Source organism: Bos indicus x Bos taurus, chromosome 9 (genome assembly GCF_003369695.1).
Source record: "Bos indicus x Bos taurus breed Angus x Brahman F1 hybrid chromosome 9, Bos_hybrid_MaternalHap_v2.0, whole genome shotgun sequence".
NCBI classification, from domain to species: Eukaryota; Metazoa; Chordata; class Mammalia; order Artiodactyla; family Bovidae; genus Bos; species Bos indicus x Bos taurus.
The window spans coordinates 36,467,314-36,490,220 of NC_040084.1; the positions used below are offsets into that span (position 1 = coordinate 36,467,314).

At 39.9% G+C, this 22,907-nt stretch overlaps 1 protein-coding gene across 6 annotated transcripts in view; it reads left to right on the forward strand.

The window, feature by feature from the left end:
* Nucleotides 1-21,388, forward strand: part of HS3ST5 (heparan sulfate-glucosamine 3-sulfotransferase 5) — a 296,818-nt gene extending 275,430 nt beyond the window's left edge. For all 6 annotated transcript variants that reach the window (XM_027551164.1, XM_027551165.1, XM_027551167.1 and 3 more), the window contains 2 exons: nucleotides 15,074-15,212; nucleotides 18,813-21,388. In XM_027551164.1, the coding sequence (XP_027406965.1) occupies nucleotides 15,106-15,212; nucleotides 18,813-19,743 (1,038 nt within the window). In that variant the 5' untranslated portion in view covers nucleotides 15,074-15,105 and the 3' untranslated portion in view covers nucleotides 19,744-21,388. The remainder of the gene's footprint in view (nucleotides 1-15,073; nucleotides 15,213-18,812) is intronic.
* The last annotated feature ends 1,519 nt before the right edge of the window (nucleotides 21,389-22,907 follow it).

The following is a 22,907-nucleotide window of genomic DNA, read 5'->3' on the forward strand; positions in this document are numbered from 1 at the left end:
TGTACAGCAGAAACTACACAACATTGTAAAGCAACTAAAATACAGTTTAAAAAATCATGTTTTCTATGAGATGATCACCTTACTATTCAGTTTGTGTTTGAATCAGATAGTGTCTGTTGGTAGTAGAAGACATACAAGGATATGCATTGCATTACTCCTGATAATGGAGAAAAGCTGAAAGCAAACTTAGATGTCTAGTAGTTAAATGTGTACTGCACATATTTGTAAAATTGCTTTATTAAAAAAAAAACAAAACAGATTTTCTGGCTTAAATGAAGTTCCCTAGAAAATGAACAATCCAGAGTGAAGAAACACAGAACAAGCAAGAAATAAGACAACTATGAGTAAAACAAACCAAAAAAAACCCTCAACAGTCTCATTTAATGGAAATTCTCATGATATTGATAAATACGGATAAATCTAAACAAGCAATGTTTGATAAAGCAGTAATAACAAAAGTAAAATCTAACTTAGGAGGGGCCAGGGAATCCCATTGGAATGAATATCCTGACTCATAGTGTACATATGACTGGGAGGAGGTGATTAAAGTTAATGTCCTAAGTTCATAATTGGCATAATGATTGTTATTCTCAAGAATTATTCAATTAATTGGTTTATTTCCTCTTTTCCTGTCCTTGATGAATGTGTTGTCATCCTTCTCATCCTATCTGGATATTTTTCTGGGAAGAATGGATGACTCAACCAGAAAGAGAGAGAAAGGATATCAACACTTATTAATTCCAAATTACTTTATACCTCTTTTTTCTTCCAAGCTCTATACTTTGACAAAAATCACTGTGGAACTCTCAAAATCTATAGCACCCAAGGATTAGATTTGTACTAATGAGTGAGCATCTAGGCCTGGCTCTAAAATGAATGCCAAATCTTCATAGAAAGAGGATGAATTTTCCCACAAATACTTAAGTCAATACAGCTAGATTCTATTTTGAACTCCGCCAGTCATTAGCTAAGTGGACCTAGTACTAAACAACCAGGCACTTGTTTCCTCATTTAGAGAATAGAGAATAAAATAGTTACGTCATATCTTTTCTGTGAAAAATCCAATAAAATAATGTTTAAACTAGAGCTTTAAAAACTGCAAAGTGCTACACAAATAGATAGTAACTTTATGAACACTGTGTTTTCATGATTAAGTGGAAATCTCTCTCTAAAGTTTTTAGGAGGTTGTACCTATATAAATTCACTTAAATTTTATGTTAAACATGTTGAATTTTCTGAGTGCAACTTTGAGATTTGAATATTGTGCATTCACAGTCATCAGTGTCATCAGTCTGCTAAAGGTTTAATTCTTCACTTTTGTGGCCTTGAGGTATTTTATATATATATCATTTCTTGATCCTTACCAAAAATAAAACAAAATTTGTGAGGTAAGAAATTGGGTTTAAAAGTTGACTTTTTGTCTGTTAATTAATACTATACTTGATTTTGCAATAAATACACTCAACTGTTATTGAGTGTGACAAGTAGAACTGATTACTATCAAACTGATATACAAAGCAGAGGGAAGGGCTTATTCAGTTAACTTGACCTCTTTAACGTCTTGAGCCTAAATTACTGGAAAGATCTGTTTGAACCATGTATCTTCACTTAATCACTGTATAATTATTACCTGCCCAACTCACACTTTTCTGTATAAATATAAGATTAGAGAAGAGATTCTGCTTCTGAACTTGCCAGCATGACAAGTTTACTAAACTCCAGCATCTATTTTAATAAAGTGAAAAGAAACTTTGGGAAGGAAAAAACACCACCCTTCTTCTATAAACATTACATATACCAATGAGATACTGATATTAAGAATAATTGGTATTACATGCCAAAATAAAATTCAGTTCCTATCTCTTTCCTTAAAACATCAGTCTACTAAATGAGACCCCTGAAACAGAAACAGAATCTACTGGCTCCTTTTAAGTTTAGTAATTACAAATGCAAAATGAGTATCCTGCAGACAGAGAGCCAGAGGACTACTCAAGCTACAGCAATAATGGTAGCTGTGGTAAATTATGTATGCACGATATCAGAAGCTGAATGGAGAGAAGAAATGAAGAACCCGTTTGAAATTTTGGAATTTGTTCAAAGCTGCTCCTGCAGTAGCTCCCAGGAGGATAAGCCCTCAGCACGGAGCAGTAATAAACTCCACAGTTCTGTATAATTTATCAACCTTTTTCGTTTTCATTTCTAATATTGACCCTTCATGGTTAACTGAAGAAACAAAGAGATAAATAGCTTCCTTAGCCATTTGATAGAGCAATTATGAGTATCCTGGCTGATACATTTTCTGCTTAATTTAACAAATGGTGTTCCTTTTCCTCTTAATCTACACTGGCATCTCTACATTCAACTTGACACATGCAGGATACCACTTCCCATGCCCTTGTTCTTGAGCCCCTCTTCATTTGTTTCTTTCTCATTAACAGCTCTCTTGCGTGATCATTTTAATAGAAGAAAAGAGAATTCTTTACAACAATTTTCCTCAGCTGCCCTTGGTTAATTTTTTTCAAAATGTGATTCCTATGGGCTCCCTGACAGCCTGGCAAATTGAAAGCTAATCAGTAGAATCTTTCTTAAGTGTCAGTTTCTTTTCAAAGAAATTTCATGTCTTTGAATGAGAGAATCACTTTTCACAGTAATAGGCAGTAGAATGTGATAGAGCCATCTTGAAAGAGTTCAAGACTATTTAAAATGAAACTTAAACATTGATATTTACCTCAGGCACTGGTTCCACACCCCCACCACCACCACTGCAGTTGTCTTTACTTCCTGACAAATAGTGTTTCATGATAAGATCACCTACTTAGTGCTAATCTGATGGAATCCCTTAGTGTGTGAGTTTAGACCCAGAAGGGATTGTTAAACTCGTCTTTTCCAAGCCCTTTGTTTCTTCGGAGGAAAAATCAGAAGAACAGGGAGGGTGAGTGACTAACCCAAAATCACAAAGCAGATGAGCAATATAGTCTGAGCTTCCTGTTTTGTTTTACTTTAAAGGGAGCAGCGAGGGGAGGAGACATTTTTCTGCCATCCAATAAGAGCAGATTCTGTAGTTCTTGGGTCTCTGCATTTTCTCATCTGCATGATTGGGATGATAATAGTTCCCTTTTCACTTCAGAGGATTTCCTCCCACTAATCTGTTGTAATGGATTCCCCCTGCTGGAGGGGGAGTGTGTGTGTGTGTGTGTGTGTGTGACCACATTATTCTTGTGTGTCACACACTAAATCTAGGGTCATTGTACTTAAGATTGTAAGGCTTTGTATATAGCTACCTTGTTTCTGAAGGCAGGCACTATTCCCAGGGTTGGGTACCCAAGAAAAAGATGGGCCTCAGGGAGGACCACAGAACTAAGAGGGAGAAATAAAGGGGAGTGGAATCCCAATGCTGTAACAAGATGTGAAGGACTGTGTTCCTACGTGATGGTGTTAAGACAGTGTCTCTCTAAGAGCCAAGTGTCTGGAAAAAGGAGGCACCACTGTGCAGACCCACAGCTTACACACAAGTAATCCATTCTCTGAAGGCCCAAAGGTCTGGTGGCAGGACTGTACACATAATTTGTGGGACCCACTGCAAAATGAAAGTAGACTTCTTGTCAAAAATTATTAAGAATTTCAAGACAGTGACAGCAGAAAATTAATTCAAGCACTGGGCCCTTCTGGACACAGAGCCCTGCAAATACACAGGTTACATGCCCAAGAGCTAGCCCAGTCTAGCTGCAAGTTGTTCCTTTGGCAAATGCTGGTCTAAACATCCCCAACAAAGTCTTCACTTGAAGGACATCTTGAAGAGAAGAGTCTTGTTAAGAGAAGACTGGTGTATTTTAGAGAGTAGTCTGACTGCGGCTACTTGGGTAGAAGGCAGGACCATCCAAGGGGAGTGGGTCTTAGGGCCAAGTGATGAGACTCTAGGGTCCAGTAGACCCTCTCCCTGTGAGGAGTCTTCCTTCACTGCCAGTTCAAGAGGATCAGAGCTCTGTGTGTAAGGAAAGATACAGTTTCCTTGCATTTGTAAAAGAGTTGACTTTGAATTCAGGAAGATGAGAGTAATAAAGCAGGATATGGGTCCTCCACATCATTCCTGGCATCTTCAGTCCCTGGCATATGGCAGGCACTGAGCAAACATTTGTTGATGAATGGTAATGTAGGCAGTTATCTTGAGGTCAGAATTTGGTGGAGCCCTTCTGGTCCTGAAAGAAAGATTGCAACTCAGAAAAAAGAGGAGTCTCAGGTAATAAAAAGAGCAATGCTTTGAAGCACGTTCAATTCTGTTCACTTGCTCAGTCGTGTCTGACTCTTTGCAACCCCATGGACTGCAGCACACCAAGCCTCCTTGTCCATCACCAACTCCCGGAGTTTACTCAGATTCATGTCCATTGAGTCGATGATGCCATCCAACCATCTCATCCTCTGTCATCCCCTTCTCCTCCCACCTTCAATCTTTCCCAGCATAAGGGTCTTTTCAAATGAGTCAGTTCTTCGCATCAGGTGGCCAAAGTATTGGAGTTTCAGCTTCAGCATCAGTCCTTCCAATGAATATTCAGGACTGATTTCCTTCAGGATTGACTGATTGGATCTCCTTGCAGTCCAGGGGACTCTCAAAAGTCTTCTCCAACACCACAGTTCAAAAGCATCAATTCTTTGGCATTCAGCTTTCTTTATGGTCCAACTCTCACATCCACACGTGGAAAAACCATAGCTTTGACTAGATGGACTTTTGTTGGCAAAGTAATGTCTCTGCTTTTTAATATGCTGTCTAGGTTGGTCATTGCTTTTCTTCCAAGAAGCAAGCATCTTTTAATTTCATGGCTGCAGTCACTATCTGCAGTGATTTTAGAGCCCAGGAAAATAAGCACGTTAATAATACCATTATTTAAGAAAATGTTAGCCTGCCCAAGAATGAAGGCTTTTAGAATCATGTTGCATGCAAACTAATTATAAATTATTTTACAGGTTTATTAAATACTCAAAAGGTTTTTTGAAGACATATAGCTGTACTTTTGTTATCAATGATATGAAAACCAGCACTGCTTTCTTTCTTCTTAAGCTCTGTTATTTAAAGAACATAGCAGTGGGATGCAGAGAGAAACCTGAAGGAGGCACAGAAAGCCAAGGAGAAAAGACCTAGAAAGGTGAAAATAGAAAAAAGGGATTACTGGGGCCTCCAAATGAATATAGGCCTCTTTAGAAAGGGAAGAGAATGGAGGAGGCTAAAAAGGGAAGGGGAGTAGATGGATAGGTACAGTCTCCTTTTTCCTGACAGCACTTGGCAGCACACAACACACTCAGTGGGTTCTCAGAAAACATGTGATTAATGAATACATAAAACAGAAACTGAATGGGACATAATTAGTATGTGCAACCTGCTCTTGGGGAGAGGGGATGGTCTGTAGCGTTTGTCAGTATCAGTTGTATAAATCCTCCCTCCGTGGCCAATTTTAAACTATCCACATGAATTTACTAAGTGTGGAATTAGGAAGAGACCTAATTGTACAGAGATACTATTGCACAGTAGTATCTCCACTGTATAATAAACTTAACTTCAAGAGCACAAGATAATAGTAAAAAAAGTACAATAATTAGGAAATAATGTTTTTTATATTTATTGCCTTTGTTTCTTAATTTCTTTAACTGAATTTCTGTGATGTAGTTCTTAATCAAGGCTTTAACAACTGGCTTGCAAAGTGTGAGCCAGCTCCAGCCCTCCGATGGGTGGGCATCATCAGATGCTGCCACTATTCATTGTATAAAAAGAACTTTCTCCATTTTTATTTCTTTAAAAGAATTGAGAAAAGAAAAGTAAAATAGGAGACAGGACAAGAAATCTCCTTAGAAAATTTTCTCATTTGCCACTTTTCCAATTTTTTTTTTTTTTTTGATACCTAAGTCATCAGAATGTACAAGTTGAATGTTTAAGAAAAGATAAATGATATATCTATTTCTACTAACAAACCCTATTATAACATTTTCAGCATTAAATGAACTTAACAGGGAGGCAGAGTTGTAGAGTATAAAAAGCTCGAAACTAGCAGTTAGCAATTCCAGGCTTAATAGTCTGAGGCTTTGAGCAGTTCATTTCACTCCCTGAGACCCAAGAATACCCACTGCCCCACTTATATCACAGGACTTGGTGTGAATTCAGGTGGGGATCTTCTAGCATCCTGCACTGTTGATAATCTGCCACTTACTCTCAAATGATTTGATAAAAAAAAATAAATGTTTCTACAAAGAAAGATAAAGCAAACGTGTCAAAAATTAACAACTGATAAATCTAGATGAAGGATATGTAAGCACTCAAAACTCTTTTTCAAAATAAAAAGGTGCGGGAAATTAGGTTATTATAGGCATATAGTGCAGACAAGGCAATGGCACCCCACTCCAGTACTCTTGCCTGGAAAATCCCATGGATGGAGGAGCCTGGCAGGCTGCAGTCCATGGGGTCGCTAGAGTCGGACACGACTGAGCGACTTCACTTTCACTTTTCACTTTCATGCATTAGAGAAGGAAATAGCAACCCACTCCAGTGTTCTTGCCTGGAGAATCCCAGGGACGGGGAAGCCTGGTGGGCTGCCGTTTATGGGGTTGAACAGAATTGGACATGACTGAAGTGACTTAGTAGTAGCAGCAGCAGGCATATATCGACTTCACTTTCACTTTTCACTTTCATGCATTGGAGAAGAAAATGACAGCCCACTCCGGTGTTCTTGCCTGGAGAATCCCAGGGACGGGGAAGCCTGGTGGGCTGCCGACTATGGGGTCGCACGGGGTTGGACACGACTGAAGCGACTTAGCAGCAGCAGCAGCAGCATATATGAACCTGCAAAGTACTATACAAAGATAAACTACTATTACCTACTTAAAGAGATGTGGTATCTAGATACCATAGCTGTTTAAGATAGTCAAAGTTCATTCCATCTAGCTGATTCAGTTGTTCAGTAATTATTTACAGAGTATCTATGACCCTTAAAGTGCTGGTGATACAATAATGAACAATGCACAGTCATTCATCTCATGGAAGTTACATTCTGGTTAGAGAGACACACAATACACAAGCAATTAAAGTGTGGTTTCAATAGAATTAAATAAAGGATGCTGTTGTGACACATAGAAGAAACCTGTAAGCCAACCTTCCCAAGGAGCCTAAGATCTGAAAGATAGGAATTAATCCAAGACCTGGAGAGAAGTCAGCATCAGTATATGTGGCTAATGTTTATTGAGTATTATGCTGTGCCAGTGTTCTAATTACTCTACATACTCCTTTGCCCCTCACAGAAGTTCTTCGGGGCAGGCTGTTATTATCCTACTGGGACACTATCTATTGGTGCCCCAGACCCAATAGAGAAGTCACTGATAGATGAGGCACAGCTACTGTTTTCAGGCTCTGGGACCCTTCTGTGGAAAGGCCCTGATGCAAAAATGACCATGATCTATTCAAAAGAACTGCAAGCTGTTCTGTATGCTGAAGTTTGCACATGCCCATATTGGGGTGAGGTCATGTTGGTGAGGAATTGTGGTAGAAAAGGTAAAAGGCCTTTAAAACCCTGTGGAGAATAGGGACCCATTAGAGTATTAAGCCTGAAGGCAATATGATCAAATTTCTGTTTAGAAAGACCGCTCTGTCTTCAATATGGAGAATAAATTGAGGCAGAAACAAAACTAATCGTGGGGAGACCAGTTAGGAGCCTATAAAATCTGAGAGTGCAGCCTGTACCAAGGCAGTCACGGATGACAGTGTGGAGAAGCAGGTAGATCCTAATAGTACTTTGGAGATAGAATTTTACTGGCGGGGTAGAGCCAAGGAGGATGGATTTCAAAGTTTCTGGGCTGGGCAATCCCATCAGCAGATGAGGACCCAGGCATTGAGTCGAGCTGTGGGGAGAAGAGCAGGGGAAAGGAAAGATGTGGGAGAAGAGCTGGGGGTAGGAAAGATGAGACAGGCTGATAATAAGGGGACAACAGACATGTGTAACCAAGATCTTACAGACAACAGAACGTGAGAATCTGAACTGAGTGACAGAACCAGCTATTTTGATCATCTATAAAATCTTTCAAAAGGAGAGTCAGTTTTTGAATTATTGGGAAAATAAGTGGAGATCCCATGATTCTGGTTGCTTTTAATCATAAACAGTTTACCAAATATGAAAAATGCTTTGTAAACTATAAAAATATTACCTTCATTATCATTGTTTATAAATATTTTTCTTCCTTTTATTATATTAAAGCCACATAAATAGCCCTTTTTATTTACCCCTTCATAAAAACATTTTCCTCTTTTGGTTTTCATCTCCTTGTCTTCTACTTCAAGATACAATGGAAGGAAATTTAGGGTGAGTTAAAAGTGGTTTTATCTGTTCTCATCAGTCAGTAAACAAGCATTTATTAAGAGTCTCCCAGTGGTGATCATTTCTAAACGTACAGAAATATCAAATCCCTGTTTTGTGCATTAGAAACAACATAGTGTTGTAGGTCAATCATACTTCAAAAAATAAGTATACACACAAACTCACAGAAAGAGATCAGATTGTGGTACCAGAGGCAGGGGTTGGATGAAGACGGTCAAAAGGTACAAACTTCCAGTTATAACATAAGTAAGTACTACGGGTATAATGTACAACATGATAAATGTAATTAATACTGTTGTATCTTATATATGAAAGTTGCTGACTTCTCATCACAAGGAAAAAAATTTTTTTTTATTTTTCTTTTATTTTGTATCTGTGACATGATGGGTAGTCACTAAATATAGTGTGATAATCATTTCATGATGGATGTCAGGCAAATCATTATGTGTACACCTTAAACTTATGCTATGCTCTACATCAATTATATCTCAATAAAACGGGAAGAAAATTTTAATAAAAAAACAACAAAAAAGGAGCCTCTCAGGTGAGCATCCAAAGCTGAGGGAGTGACACTGCAATCAAGGGCTCATGTTCTTTGAGATCAGAGAATTTTGAATTTAAATCCTCCTGTATTTACCAGCCGTATATGCCCTTGGGTAAATAATTTGTTCATCTCTCTGTTTTTTAGTTTCCATCGGAAAAAAATAGAATGAATAATACTTCACAGGCCTGTTGTATTACACGAGATGATAAATATGAAAGAAACACGGAGACCAGGGCTCAATAAATGTGGTTCCTCAGACTTTAGGATACAGCAGGAGAATGAGAGGGTGGGGCAAATTGAGAGGAGCACTGCTGTATCTACACTGCCACGTGTGAGACACTCAGCCAGTGGGAAGTTGCCGTGTAACAGGGTGCTCAGCTCAGTGCTCTGTGATGACCTAGAGAGGCGGGCTGGGGGCAGTTCAAGAGGGAGGGATATATGTATACATGTCCCTGGTGACTTAGTGGTAAAGAATCAACCTGCCAATGCAGGAGACAGGGGTTCAATCCCTGATTCCAAAAGATCCCCTAGAGAGGGAAATGGCAATCTATTCCAGTATTCTTACCTGGAGAACCCCATGGACAAAGGAGCCTGGCATGCTACAGTCAATGGGTTTACAAAGAGTTGGACATGACTCAGTGACAGAATACACACACACACAGTTGATTCACTTCGCTGTACAACAGAAACTAACATAACATTGTGAAACAATTATACTCCAATAAAGTAAATTAGTAAAAAATAAATCTTAAAAAAAAGAAAGAATAAATGTGGTTCCTGTCCACCCCATAAGGCTGTTGCCCTGAATAAATGAGCTAATACTCAGAAGACAGTTAAAATTTCCTTGGAATAATTCTGGTATACAAGTTCAGTCATTTTTAATGAACTTGACTGCTGTTGTTTTTGTTACCGTTTTTACTAGTACCAGGGGCTTGCAGTAACTATGTTTATGAGCCTTTGAACACCACTTGAGTGTATCTTTATTATTACTTTTTTTGAATTCCCTTATTTGTGTGAGCTTGGGAATCATTTCCTTCTTTGCTTAGTGCTGCTTTGGAGAAACAGCCAGATGTCTCTACAATTTGTCATCTCTGGCCACATACTCTGTTATTTAGATACTCTTCTTTGTTCAGCTAAGATACCATGTCTATTAAACCATTCGTAGTCTGGAGAAACTATAATTGTGCTGTTCTTGGCATGCAAAATGAAAGACACTGGGAGATAGAAAACTGGAGATAAAGGAGGGCTTAAATGTCACTGTAGGTCTTTAACTTTTTTTAATAAAAAGAGATAATATATTTTTTAAAACTTTAATTTTATATAAATTGCCTATTACCAGTGTGAGTGCTCTGAGGAAAGATTATTAAACTATCCATGAAGCTGGCATACAGAGCTGGGACGGGACTTAGGGGATTGGAGAAGCAGTTAACCTTCTCCCCAGTTTAATGGCATGTCTGTAAGGATCAGGCGGCATGTCTTCTTTTTGGTTGTACTCCTGGATCAAGACCTGTAGCTCCCAGCTTTTAAGACTCTGTCATGGCACAGGCTGGAGCACTTCATGTCACAGAAAACCACAGAGGCATCTTGAATGTTAAATGTACCAAATATCTTTGGTTTTTCTTGAACACAGTTTATTCTGAGGCTGCTCTGATACTCTTAGCACATAATCTGAGTGATTATAAAACAGATGGAGAAGGAAATGGCAATCCACTCCAATATTCTTGCCTGGAAAATCCCATGGATAGAGGAGCTTGGCGGGCTACAGTCCATGGGGTCGCAAAGAGTTGGACATGACTGAGTGTGCATTCACACACAAAACAGAAAGAGATTTCACCTAAGTGGCACAGTGGTAAAGAACCCTGTGTTAGGAAGATACCGTGGAGACAGAAATGGCAACCGGCTTCAGTATTCTTGCCTGGGAAATCCCATGGACAGAGAAGCCTGGTGGGCTACCACCTGTGGGGTTGCAAAAGAGTCAGACACGACTTATCAACTGAACAACAACAATGGGTGTTACACTTAGGTAGCAGAGGAGGCCAAGCGACCCCAGCCTCCTTCCAAGTTGCTCCTCTGCGTGAGGCTGCTGACCTCTGTTGAGGCCACGGGCAAGCACATTTCACCATTGCTTTTCCCACCTCTCCCATTTGTAGCCATCCCTCTTCAATCACCTCACAGCTTTTACTCTGTCATACTGTTTGTAAGCACACAGTGAATTCATTTACACTAAGATACAGTAACACTTGGGCTTCCCCAGTGGCTCAGCAGTAAAGAACCCTCCTGCAATGCAAGAGCCACAGGAGACATGGATTCGATCCCTGGGTCCGAAAGGTCCCCTGGAAGAGGGCATGGAAACCCAATCCTGGGTAACAGAGGAGCCTGGTGGGCTACAGTCCGTAGGGTCACAAGGAGCCAGACACGACTGAAGGGACTTAGCATGCACGCACGCACAATGACACATAATCCCTTATGTTAGTCTGGCCTTTGAATAGTGATGTCACTTGTAGAAAACTTACTTCATTCTCATTGTAGCCCTAAGGAGTGGGGAAGTTAGAGACTGGTCTCCTTTTGTTGTTGTTGCTGTTGTTCAGTTGCCCAGTCATGTCTGACTCTTTGCGACCCCATGGACGGCAGCAGGCCAGGCCTCCCTGTCCCCCACCATCTCTCGGAGTTTGCCCAAGTTCATGCTCATTGCATTGGTGATGCCATCCAGCCATCTCATCCTCTGACACCCTCTTCTCCTTCTGTCCTCAATCTTTCCCAGCATTAGGTGCTTTTTCAATGAGTTATCTGTTCACATCAGATGACCAAAATACTGGAGCTTCAGCTTCAGCATCAGTCCTTCCAGTGAACGTTCAAGATTGATCTCCCTTAAGACTGACTGGTTTGATCTCCTTTCTGTCCAAGGGACCCTCAGGAGTCTTCTCCAGCACTACAGTTCGAAGGCATCAGGTCTTTGGCGTTCTGCCTTCTTTACAGTCCAGCTCTCACAACCATACATGACCACTGGGAAGACTATGGCCTTGACTATACGGACATTTGTCAGCAGAGTAATGTCTCTGCTTTTCAACACAGTCTAGGTTTTTTCATCACTTTCCTGCCAAGAAGGAGTTGTCTTCTGATTTCATGGCTGCCGTCACCATCCACAGTGATTTTTGGAGTCCAAGAAGAGAAAATCTGTCACTACTTCCACCTTTTCCCTTTCTATTTGCCATGCAGTAATAGGGCTGGATGCCATGACTTCGTTTTTCTAGTATTTAGTCTTAAGACATCTTTTCACTCCCCTCCTTCACCCTTATCAGGAGGCTCTTTAACTCCTTTTCTCTTTCTGCCATTAGAGTGGTATCATCCACATATCTGAGGTTGTTGATGTTTCTCCCACCTATCCTGATTCCCGTTTGTAACTCATCCAGCATGGCATTTCTCATGATGTGCTCAGCATATAGGCTAAACAAACAGGGTGACAGCAGACAGCATGTCGTACTCCTTTCTCAATCTTGAACCAATCAGTTGTTCCATACAGGGTTCTAACTCTTGCCTCTTGACCCACACACAGGTTTCTCAGGAGACAGGTAAGCTGGTCTGGTATTCCCATCTTTCTAAGAGCTCTCCACAGTTTGTCATAATCCACACAGTCAAAAGCTTTAGCATAGTTGATGAAAGAGATAGATGTTTTTTTCTGAAATTCTCGTTTTATAGAGAAGGAACAAAGGTTCAAGGAATCTGAGCAGCCACTAGAATCTCACTCAGGGGAGAACTTAACCAGGAGACTTGAGCACAGGTTTCTTTCCACCATCCAGTTCCACCTATTACTGTAGTATTTGCATTTTGACAGGAATCAGAGTCCTGTGCTGAAGGCAGGTAACCATTTAACTGAGGGCTTCAGACATCAACCCAGAGAGAGAAAACTGATTCTTTCAGTGAAGCCCTGAGTTCTGCCACAGAAGTTACTGCCTTTGCCTCCACATTACCTGTCAGTTGTGTGATCACAGGCAAGCTGCAGAAAATTGTCTGTGCTTCACTTCTCCTGTTTATGAAATGGAAATAGCTGTATCTGCCTCATAGGATTTTTCTGACGATTCCCTGAAATACCACCTGGATGATATTCTTGTCACATAGCAGGTCTCATCAAACCTCATCTACTCTTCCCCTTTTCTTCCTCATTTTACCAACACATAAGGCAGGCCATGCAAAGCCAGAGCCCTGAGCTCACCCAGAGCCTGCAAAGACCCTTGTGAACACGTCCTCTTCCCTTTAGCTCTTAGCCCTTTCTCCTGTCCCCTCAGCTCCTGTGTGGAGCCACACCAACCTTCCTTCCCTTCTCAAACTAGCCACCCACCTTCCCTCCACAGTGCGCTCCGGGTCCTCTGGCTGAGTCCACCTTCTTGCCCTCCTCTGTCCTCATGCTCCAGGTATAAGCCAAGCCCCTTCTTCAGGAAGGACTGAAGTAGCTTCCGAACCCTACTGTTCTTTCTCACTGCGCTTTGACTTTCCTTGTGTTATCACAATCTGAAGGTGCATGCGACTCCCGTATTTCGTGGTGGTGTTTCTCTCTTCTCCACTAGACTGTCACCTCCCACGTTGGCCACTGCCTCCGGGGCCCCCAGGGCAGAATGTAGCACATAAGTTGTTTCCAATAAATATTTGTGACTATGTGTTGGATAAATGCTTCTTTTCCCTCTCCCTTTTGGGATGCCCTCCTACAGCCTCCTCGCCAAGTTATGTACTTCCTCAAAGGCACGTACCTGAACATTCCTTCCATTTCCCCCAACATTTATTCATACATTATTGTGGATAAGGTGTTTCATGATTCCTGAATCACATTACTAATTTTCCAAGGGCTAAGACTCATTCAGGATCTTTTTTGGAATTCCCCATAAACCTGGTAGAAAAGCTGGGAAGGCTATCAGTGCTCAGTATTTCCTGATGAATGAATAAATCAAGCAGTCAATCCAGGTATATAATCCTTTTGCACAGAGAAAATCTTCACTTAGCAAATACAGAGAGACTATTGCAGCAAAACATTTTCTCACCATGACACATTGCTGTAGTCCCTCTTCTGGGGTTATTATTTTGAGTTTCAGTGAGAAGCGAACAATCTTATCTTGGAAAGGGAATTGGATTTATTTTTAATATGAAAGCCTGAATTGGAAGCTTGAATTTTTCCCCAAAATTTAATAGCAGCACTGATAAAGCCTTACTCTCCTCAGCTAGCCCTATTTCAGATAAAAGAAAACAAAGCTTCCATGTAAGCTTCTGTCTTGGTGTTAGAGCAAGACCTGTAAGACTGACCGTATTTAAATTCATTGAGAGCCATGAGGGGGTCACGTAGCAGGGGCTTCTAGTCTGAGCATGATTTTAGAATCTGTCACTCCAACCCAGGTCTGGGCAGAGGCAATGAAGGGAAACATCAAGTTACTTAGAGCCACTGCCCCCAAACATCTGAGGTCGTAACAGTTCCCACTGATAACCTCAGTAAGTAAAGACATAGCTTAAAAAAAAATTTTTTTTTTTAATTTTTGCTGTACCACTCAGCCTGTGGGGTCCCAATTTCCCAACCAGGGACCAAACCCGCACCCCTTGCATTGGAAGCACAGAGTCCTGACTGGGCTGCCAGGGAAGTCCCAAGACATAGCCTTTGATCTCACCCCCTTCCTCCATTCACAATCAAAACAAAACAAAAACCATGTCAGTCAAACATATCATTATTATGCCCCAAATGATAACTTACTGAGGGAGGATCCCAATTTCTATATTCATCCCCCTATACCAAAAAGAACCTTCAGTTTCCTGGTTGCCCTGCTGCTCAAACTCAGGTTGCTCAGTTGCTCATTTTATCAGTATTTTTGAATGATTAACAACTCTATATATATAGATAGATAGATAGATTTATTTAAAATGATTTTTGCATTTTAATTTACTTTGACAATTGCCCAGCAAGTCCTTCTAGTTAGTATCTTGCCTCTAGTTTAGTTTTGATCTTAAAACACATACCAAAAGAAGGAAAGTAAGTTTTGCCAAATACCTGTTGTACCATGAACATTGTTAAGGTTGATGCGGCATTGATGTTCTTTGTGTGACATCACTTAATCCCTGTATTCCCACCCCTGCATGGCTTTGTGACAGTCAACAGAGCCAGTAAGAGATGACTTCTGATAAGTCCCCTTCTATCCCCGTCTCTCAGGCTACAGGAGTCCTGAAGGTTGATGGAGGGCCATGCTATTCAAACAGCAGGCGTGGCTGAGACAGAAGCTCCTGGTGCTGGGAAGCCTTGCTGTTGGAAGTCTCCTGTATCTAGTCGCCAGAGTTGGGAGCTTGGATAGGTAGGTGATTAAACACATACTCATGCCCATGTGACTTTACATGTCTCTTGATTTAAACTTCCTTAGGACATAATTTTAAATCTATCCATTTGTTTTCCTCTCTCAACATTCCCAAGAAACATTTTTCTGCAGCATTAATTTTGATTTATTGAGCCTTTCGAAGAAAGAGATCCAAGTTGCTCAAACTAAGGTGTTTGTCAAGATTCATTTGTATTCTGTGTGTGTTGATGTTTGTTTTCAGAGAGGGACAAAGCAATGTACAGTAAAAATGTCATTACTAGAGCTATGCATGCATCTGGTTGTTGACCTCTAGCCGTAGCCAAATAGTGATGATGTATTTATGGATTTACATTTTGAAACTTATAAGTGGACAATTACGGTGCTACCAAGAGAGTTAAAATCATGTATGAGTCTGTTAAGGAGCTCATCAAATTTGGAATCCATTGCCCTGGAAAGATGGCTGCAGGCTTGGGGAGTTTTAACTATGTTAATTAGCTCTGGTTTCTAGGAACGGAACATACCAGACAAGGAGGCTGTCACTCGGAGTAATTCCCAGAAAGCAATGGAAAATCCATGGAGAGGAAATTTACAGAGCTAGGGTTTGGCTCTAACTAAGCCAACATTGAAAGGCACTAGACCTGCGGAAGTCCCAGCAATGCCAGCTAGGTTCACATTGAATGCTTCTGGGTTGTCCCATTTCTGGAATGATTGGAAAGGACACAGAAGTTAATTTCTGAAATGTGAAGCTTCCTTCTTTGCCCTTTAAAATTAATTCTTGTACTTAAAAGACAATTCAGTTCCCATTTTGTGCCCAACTCTTTGCAACCACATGGACTTCTCTGGGCCAGAAAACTGGAGTAGATAGCTTTTCCCTTCTCCAGGGAATCTTCCCAACTAGGTATCAAACCCAAGTCTCCCGCATTGCAGGCAGATTCTTTACCAGCTGAGCCACAAGGGAAGGCCTATGAAAGTGCAGCCACACACTAAAATAAAAATATCTTTCTTACAATTTTTCTTCTCTATAGATCTTATCACACAAATATTTAACAAGTAATATAATAATGTTTTTTTCCTTCAGCCAGTGTTAATTTTGATAGATAGAATGAACCCTCTGATGCTTTTCAATTCAAAATTCCTGAGTAAACTTCCTATTCACTAGTTGCTAACCATGGGAACCGATATAGCCCAGAGCTTATCACTGACTCCAAGTAGTTCCCTAAAGTAGTGCTTGTTGTTAGTGAAAAGCCTTGATGTGGTGCATTGTCCTGTGTCCATAATGGAACTTTTATATCAGGTTCTTCCTAATGTTTTAATTTTTTCTAATCATTTAATCTGAATAATTGATCTAATGATCATCAGCACGTTAGTTATTTAGTTGATAACTTTTCATTTTTAACCTAGTCTCTAGTCTCTAATGGGGTAGCTTTTATAAGGACTTGGATTGCTTTGCTTTCTCAAAACCTCTCACTTGAGAGTCTGAGCAGAAATTGGCACATGTTGACATAAGCTTGTCCTTTAGAAACTGAAGAGCCTGCTCTCTTGGTAGGAGGCTGAGCTCAGTTACTTCTACTGTCCTTTCCACTCCTAAAATTTCTTATTTTTTAGTCTGGGGTCCATGCCTGCTCTCTAGGAATTAGAAATAATATGATATTTTCTCTTATCTTGAATAAGGAAATCCAAAAAGCAATTGTTCGATGGGGAATGAGCTCCCATGTTAAAAGGTAAATAAAGGAAAGAAGGAAAATGGCCTTTTCTAGATGTAGGGAAATTTCTTTCCAGCTCAAACAAAGCAGAGTGTTTCAGCCTCTCTCAACCTGGGTTCTGTGAGAGAATCAGGTCCTACAGCAAAACATTTGATTGACCGTTTCCTTACTTCTCCCAAGGACAGCATCATTCAAGATGCCTAAGAGAAAAGTCCATCTATTACATTCAATGGATGGATTAAGGAATTTGGATTTAATTCTCAACTAGAGCCCAACAAGACCTAAAAGATGAATTTGTGACATCCCAATCAATGTCATAATTAAAAACGTACTTTGAGTATATATGTATTGCTACTTTCATGTCTTCCACTTAGAGCTCTAGCTTATCAATCCTATTAACAAATCCATAAAAACAAAATTCATTTTCTCTAAAATATTAACTGATAAACCATATTTTTAATAGTGTGCTATATGTTCATGGTTTACACAATGAGCAAAAGTTTTTTTAAAAAATCATAAAAAAACTCACTGAAAAATAAAATATGTTCATAAGCATTAAAACAGAGAGCTGCTTAAACAGCAGAGGTAAAGCCCCTTCCCCTCAGTTCTGCAGAATGCCTTGGTATAACCTTGAGGTTTCTCCCTTCTCCTTTTAAATGTAAACATTACAGAAAATAAAAAAGATTCAGTGGGGTCTCTTGGGAAAAGCAAGAGACAGCCTCATTGCCCTACAGACAGGAGGACATCAGCTCCAAATTATTAGGGTAACAAGAAGCTTCAGTTGAAGGAATTGGTTTAACAGCCGTTTTGACTAATATTGTACCCTTTAACAAGAAAGTGAAAATGCCTTCTCAAGTAAACTCAGGAAAATTATAATGAATTTCAGTTCAATTCTAGACTATACCCAAAAGAAAATTCAATTCACTAACCATATAAATTGGCCACACCAAATTAAATAGCCACTCCAGTCTAATATCATTGTGATTGTTACCACACCTTTCTCTCTGAAAAAAAGCAGCAGTGGTTGCTCCTTGCTTAGGCAATGTTGAAGTGGAAATCCTCTTTTCTGGCTCCATCCAATGCCTTCCTTCCTTCACAAATTTGAGTCCCTGATTTAAGTGCACTTGGCAATGAGGACCTCAGGTTTCTGGGGCTGCCAAGGTCTTGTTGATTTCTGGTCCCAGGTGTGATAGGTGATATACAGCACTTGCTGATTGCATTGGATTTGCTCCTACATTCAGCAAAGTAAAAACATAAGCCTGACCTTTTTAGATAGAAAGAGAAAGAGAGGCAGAAGAAATATGTACTCTGCTAGCTGTCCCCAGGGCCAAAGGCAGAAATTCTCATAAAATGAAAAGCTCAGCAAGTGCCAAGATTGGAATTTTGCATGTTGATGACGCAAATAGTCAAAGGCAGAAACTGGGACCTCTTTTCAGATTCTGTCTCAAAGATTTTCAGTTATATGAGTGCAGCTGAGCTGTAATAAAATAATACAACACGAAACCCACAGGACGTGGCCTCCTAGCTGCCCTTTAGCCTCTCAGCTGAAGATTCTAATCTTCTATCTTTCATATTTTCTAAATGATGTTAACTGGTGAGCTGTTAAAAGGCTATTAGTATGGTTGGTGTCACTTGTCTGTCCTGTACTGTGAATGTCAGTACATGCTATAGTCAATTAAGTGCTTGGTGAATAAAAATTTTAAGAAGCACTAATAAAAATATCCCATCAATTATGTGTGCTCCATTTAATACAGGGTTGCTTAAAATAAAATTTCCCAAACATATGTTGATTATAGATTGCAGCAGGCGGGGAACAGTGGTTTTCTTTATGCAGGAACCAGAGAAATGAGAAGTTAGTTGCAATGAGCTCCTTAGAGTGTCTCTCTGTTGCTTACAGGCTACAACCCATCTGCCCCATCGAAGGCCGATTCGGAGCCCGTGGTCAGGCTGAATTCCCCCTGCGCGCCCTGCAGTTTAAGCGTGGCCTGCTGCACGAGTTCCGGAAGGGCAACTCTTCCAAGGAGCAGGTACACCTTCATGACCTGGTCCAGCAACTTCCCAAGGCCATTATCATTGGAGTGAGGAAAGGAGGCACCAGGGCCCTGCTTGAGATGCTGAACCTCCATCCAGCAGTGGTCAAAGCCTCTCAAGAAATTCACTTTTTTGACAATGATGAGAATTATGCCAAGGGCATTGAGTGGTATAGGAAAAAGATGCCTTTTTCCTACCCTCAGCAAATCACAATTGAAAAGAGTCCAGCATATTTTATCACAGAGGAGGTTCCGGAAAGGATTTACAAAATGAACTCATCCATCAAGTTGTTGATCATTGTCAGGGAGCCAACCACAAGAGCTATTTCTGATTACACTCAGGTGCTAGAGGGGAAGGAGAGGAAGAATAAAACATATTACAAGTTTGAGAAGCTGGCCATAGACCCTAATACCTGCGAAGTGAACACGAAATACAAGGCAGTAAGAACCAGCATCTACACCAAACATCTGGAAAGGTGGTTGAAGTACTTTCCAATTGAGCAATTCCACATTGTCGATGGAGATCGCCTCATCACGGAACCCCTACCAGAACTTCAACTCGTGGAGAAGTTCCTAAATCTTCCCCCAAGGATAAGTCAATACAATTTGTATTTCAATGCTACCAGAGGGTTTTACTGCTTGCGATTTAACATTATCTTTAACAAGTGCCTGGCGGGCAGCAAGGGGCGCATTCATCCCGAGGTGGACCCCTCTGTCATTACCAAATTGCGCAAATTCTTTCACCCTTTCAATCAAAAATTTTACCAGATCACTGGGAGGACATTGAACTGGCCCTAAAATAATAAGTCATACAACACTGTGTGTTGTGCCTGGAGACAGACAATGTCTCTTCTAGATTAAAATATGCACTTTTCCTAGACACAACTGTCCACGTCATTTTTCCATGTATACTTGTACATACGCAGTGTGTGACCAAATATAAGATCAGCTCTTTTTCTACTGAAAATTTACAAAAAAAAAAACCCCACCAATTTGCGGTCTACACAGTTGCATCTTTTATGCTATTTAGAAAAAGAAGAGGTGGTGGTACTGGGAAAAAGTGACTTCAGCTATTCTCAAAGAGTTAGTCTTCCTTCAAGTCAGGATTTGTCGCCTGCCATTTTCATAGATTTAAGCCAAAAGATGAACGTGTGAAAATGTACCAATGGCTGTGAAGTTTCAGGAAGTAGAGGATTCAGTTATGCATACTTTTCTAAGGGAAAGCTGACTCTTTAATTCAGTTGCTGAATTGATGCCATGAAAACAGAAAATACTATTTTCTTATTATTTAAAAGGATGTCTTATCTCAGAAAATTGACATCATTCCAAAGTTCCTGTGGTGATTTTGCACTATCGTTTTCCCGTATGGACCATGGTGTCACTTGTCGCATGTCAATCACACGTCGGAAAGTTGAGTCCCTTTGCTTCCGTGTTCTATGTCAACAAAGAGAAATGTCATGTACATAATGTATATAGTTGTAAATACTGCTTTCACACTAAGTAACTCTATTTTGTAAACTGAATATGGCTATTTAATTTATTGTGAAAATTAAATTTATTGTGGTATTTAAAAAACGGAATGGATTAAAATTACTCTATGTGCAATTTTTTTTACTCATTTGTCTTACGTGTCCCTTGCTGGCTCCCAGAGTCAAAGCTGTTTATGTACACACAAGAGCCCTTGGAAAGATGCCCTTCTCCACTGAGTCTCTGTACCCTTGTGACAATGGAGTAATGAAGTAAGGTTGACTATATTTTTAAAAATATCTCAACCATCCAGAAATCTAGTATAAAAGCCACCTCAAAGAACACTATTGCTTCTCTACTCCAACTTTGAACAATTAAAAAGTTGCTTCTGGTGCCAGGAGACAGACAAGAAATACTTCAACATAATCAAAGCGTAGAAGAATCACAATTTTATTTGAACTCAGTCAGACCAATAGAGAAATTAAACAAGATTAGAAAATTTGTGTAGCCTCTATACTGAAAGCTGCCAAAGCTTCAAAAATAAATACGAACTCTCAGAACTCCCTCTTTGAGATAAAACTACATCAGCCTGCTCAAAAATGATCAAATTGCATAGTGTTGCTATTACTAACATAAACATATGGCTCCGATTTCCATCCAGAGAAGTTAATGCTAAATTGGGTGTTTGCTAACATCAGATACCCTGTATTATGCTTAAATATAATGCAGAAAACCTTGGAAAGAGATATCAACCCCCCCAAAAAAAGGAGAGAGAGAAAGAGATGGATTTTTCACAATCATGGTTGCTTATCCTGTGGAAGATATTTGAAGGAGCTTTGTTCACATTGACAGTGCCTAGTAAATTACAATGGATTCCTATTTGATTGTACTAAGTGTTGATTTGCTCCATGAATTGTTCATCCTGTCCAGTAATTTGATGGTGAACTTTTCTAAATAAATAGCCCTTTCCCCTTCAGTGTTGGTATATATTGCTTCTCAAGCTACAGCCTTGGTAATCATCTCTGCTGTTTCAATTAGCAGTGATGTTATTTTCTCAGCATGGAATAGTCATGACACCAGCACACGCTGACAGACCAGCTTCTCACTCACTGTGCAGTGACTCTGAAAAGAGAGTCTTGTGTCTGAATGTCAGTCACTCTCCTTTAAGGGGCGAATGAAATCAAATATAAGGAACATAGCATCAGATTTCCCTGTGCCTCACCTCCCAGCTAACCATCAGAATAAACTGTGTTAATACCACACTCAAGAACGTAATCACACATTATCACTCATTTTATTATAACTCTTTCCAGAGCACTGTATAGTTCATACAATTTTATACCAGTATGTCAAAGTATGCCCCACTGGAACACTGATATTTCAAAAACTCAGCCTAGGTGTTCCACCAGTAAAATCAAAAAATGGCAATCTTTTCCTAAACTCACAGAAATTTTTTAAAGTAATGAATAGAAATTTTTCAGTGACAATCTTTTATAGTCCAAATTTGTCCTCAACTTTGCTGCTGCTTCCAACAGTGTATATCAGAGTTGATTATAAGATTCTATTTGACTTGTGCTGACTTTTAAAATTTGTTGTTTTTAGCTCAGGAAGCAAATATATCTTCATCACACACAGGAAAAAAACTGCTGCAATTTCCAGTTGTCAAATAACTGAGAATTGTTTTAAACCTGGGAGCCTCCTCACAGAGATCTAAAACAGGAGACTGGCCTAGAAGGATGTTTTTAGAGGCGGGTTTCATTTCAGTTAAAAAAAGAGAGAGAGAGAGAGAAACAGCCAGAGCCACTGCTGATTGAACTAGATAGAAATAAAAATCCTATGACTTAAGAGCACATTTCCACTAGAGGCTTCAAACCTCCATGTTTAAGAAAATGTCTCCTGTTGTCATCAAACTGGCAACCAACCTCTCAGGACATCTACAGCTCATTACAATGGATCCACTAGGATTCTCTTTAATAAGTTATTCCTTTTATATTATGAAAACTTTGCATTTCTTCTGGAGGCTTGGTGGCACCATACAGTTTTGTAAAACAATTCAAGCTGCAAAGAGAAAAAAAAAAAAAAAAACTGTTTAAACAATGGTGAAGTCTCTGCTGGATTATAAAGTTAAAACTACATCATTTTGGAAGCCAGGGAATTCCAATTATAATTGTACAAACGGGAACAAGAGTCCCAAGGGAATGAGAGAGACCCGAGAACAGAGAGAAAAAGAGACATTCAAACCCTTAGACAGACATCAAATTCCTGAAAATCATCTTACAAAACCCCTTAGCTGATGAAAGTACTAATTTTTTTCTACTCATTGCACTGTAGTATAGAAAAAAATCTTCAACATCAGGGTCTTTAGCTAATCTATGATAAAACAGAAGCATGTAAACCCATCATAATCCCCTCTGATCTTAGATTTGGTACCTTTTATGGTGATGGGCCAGTTTGCCAGAATGCTAAAGCTGATGGAGCCTCATGAGAGCACTGCT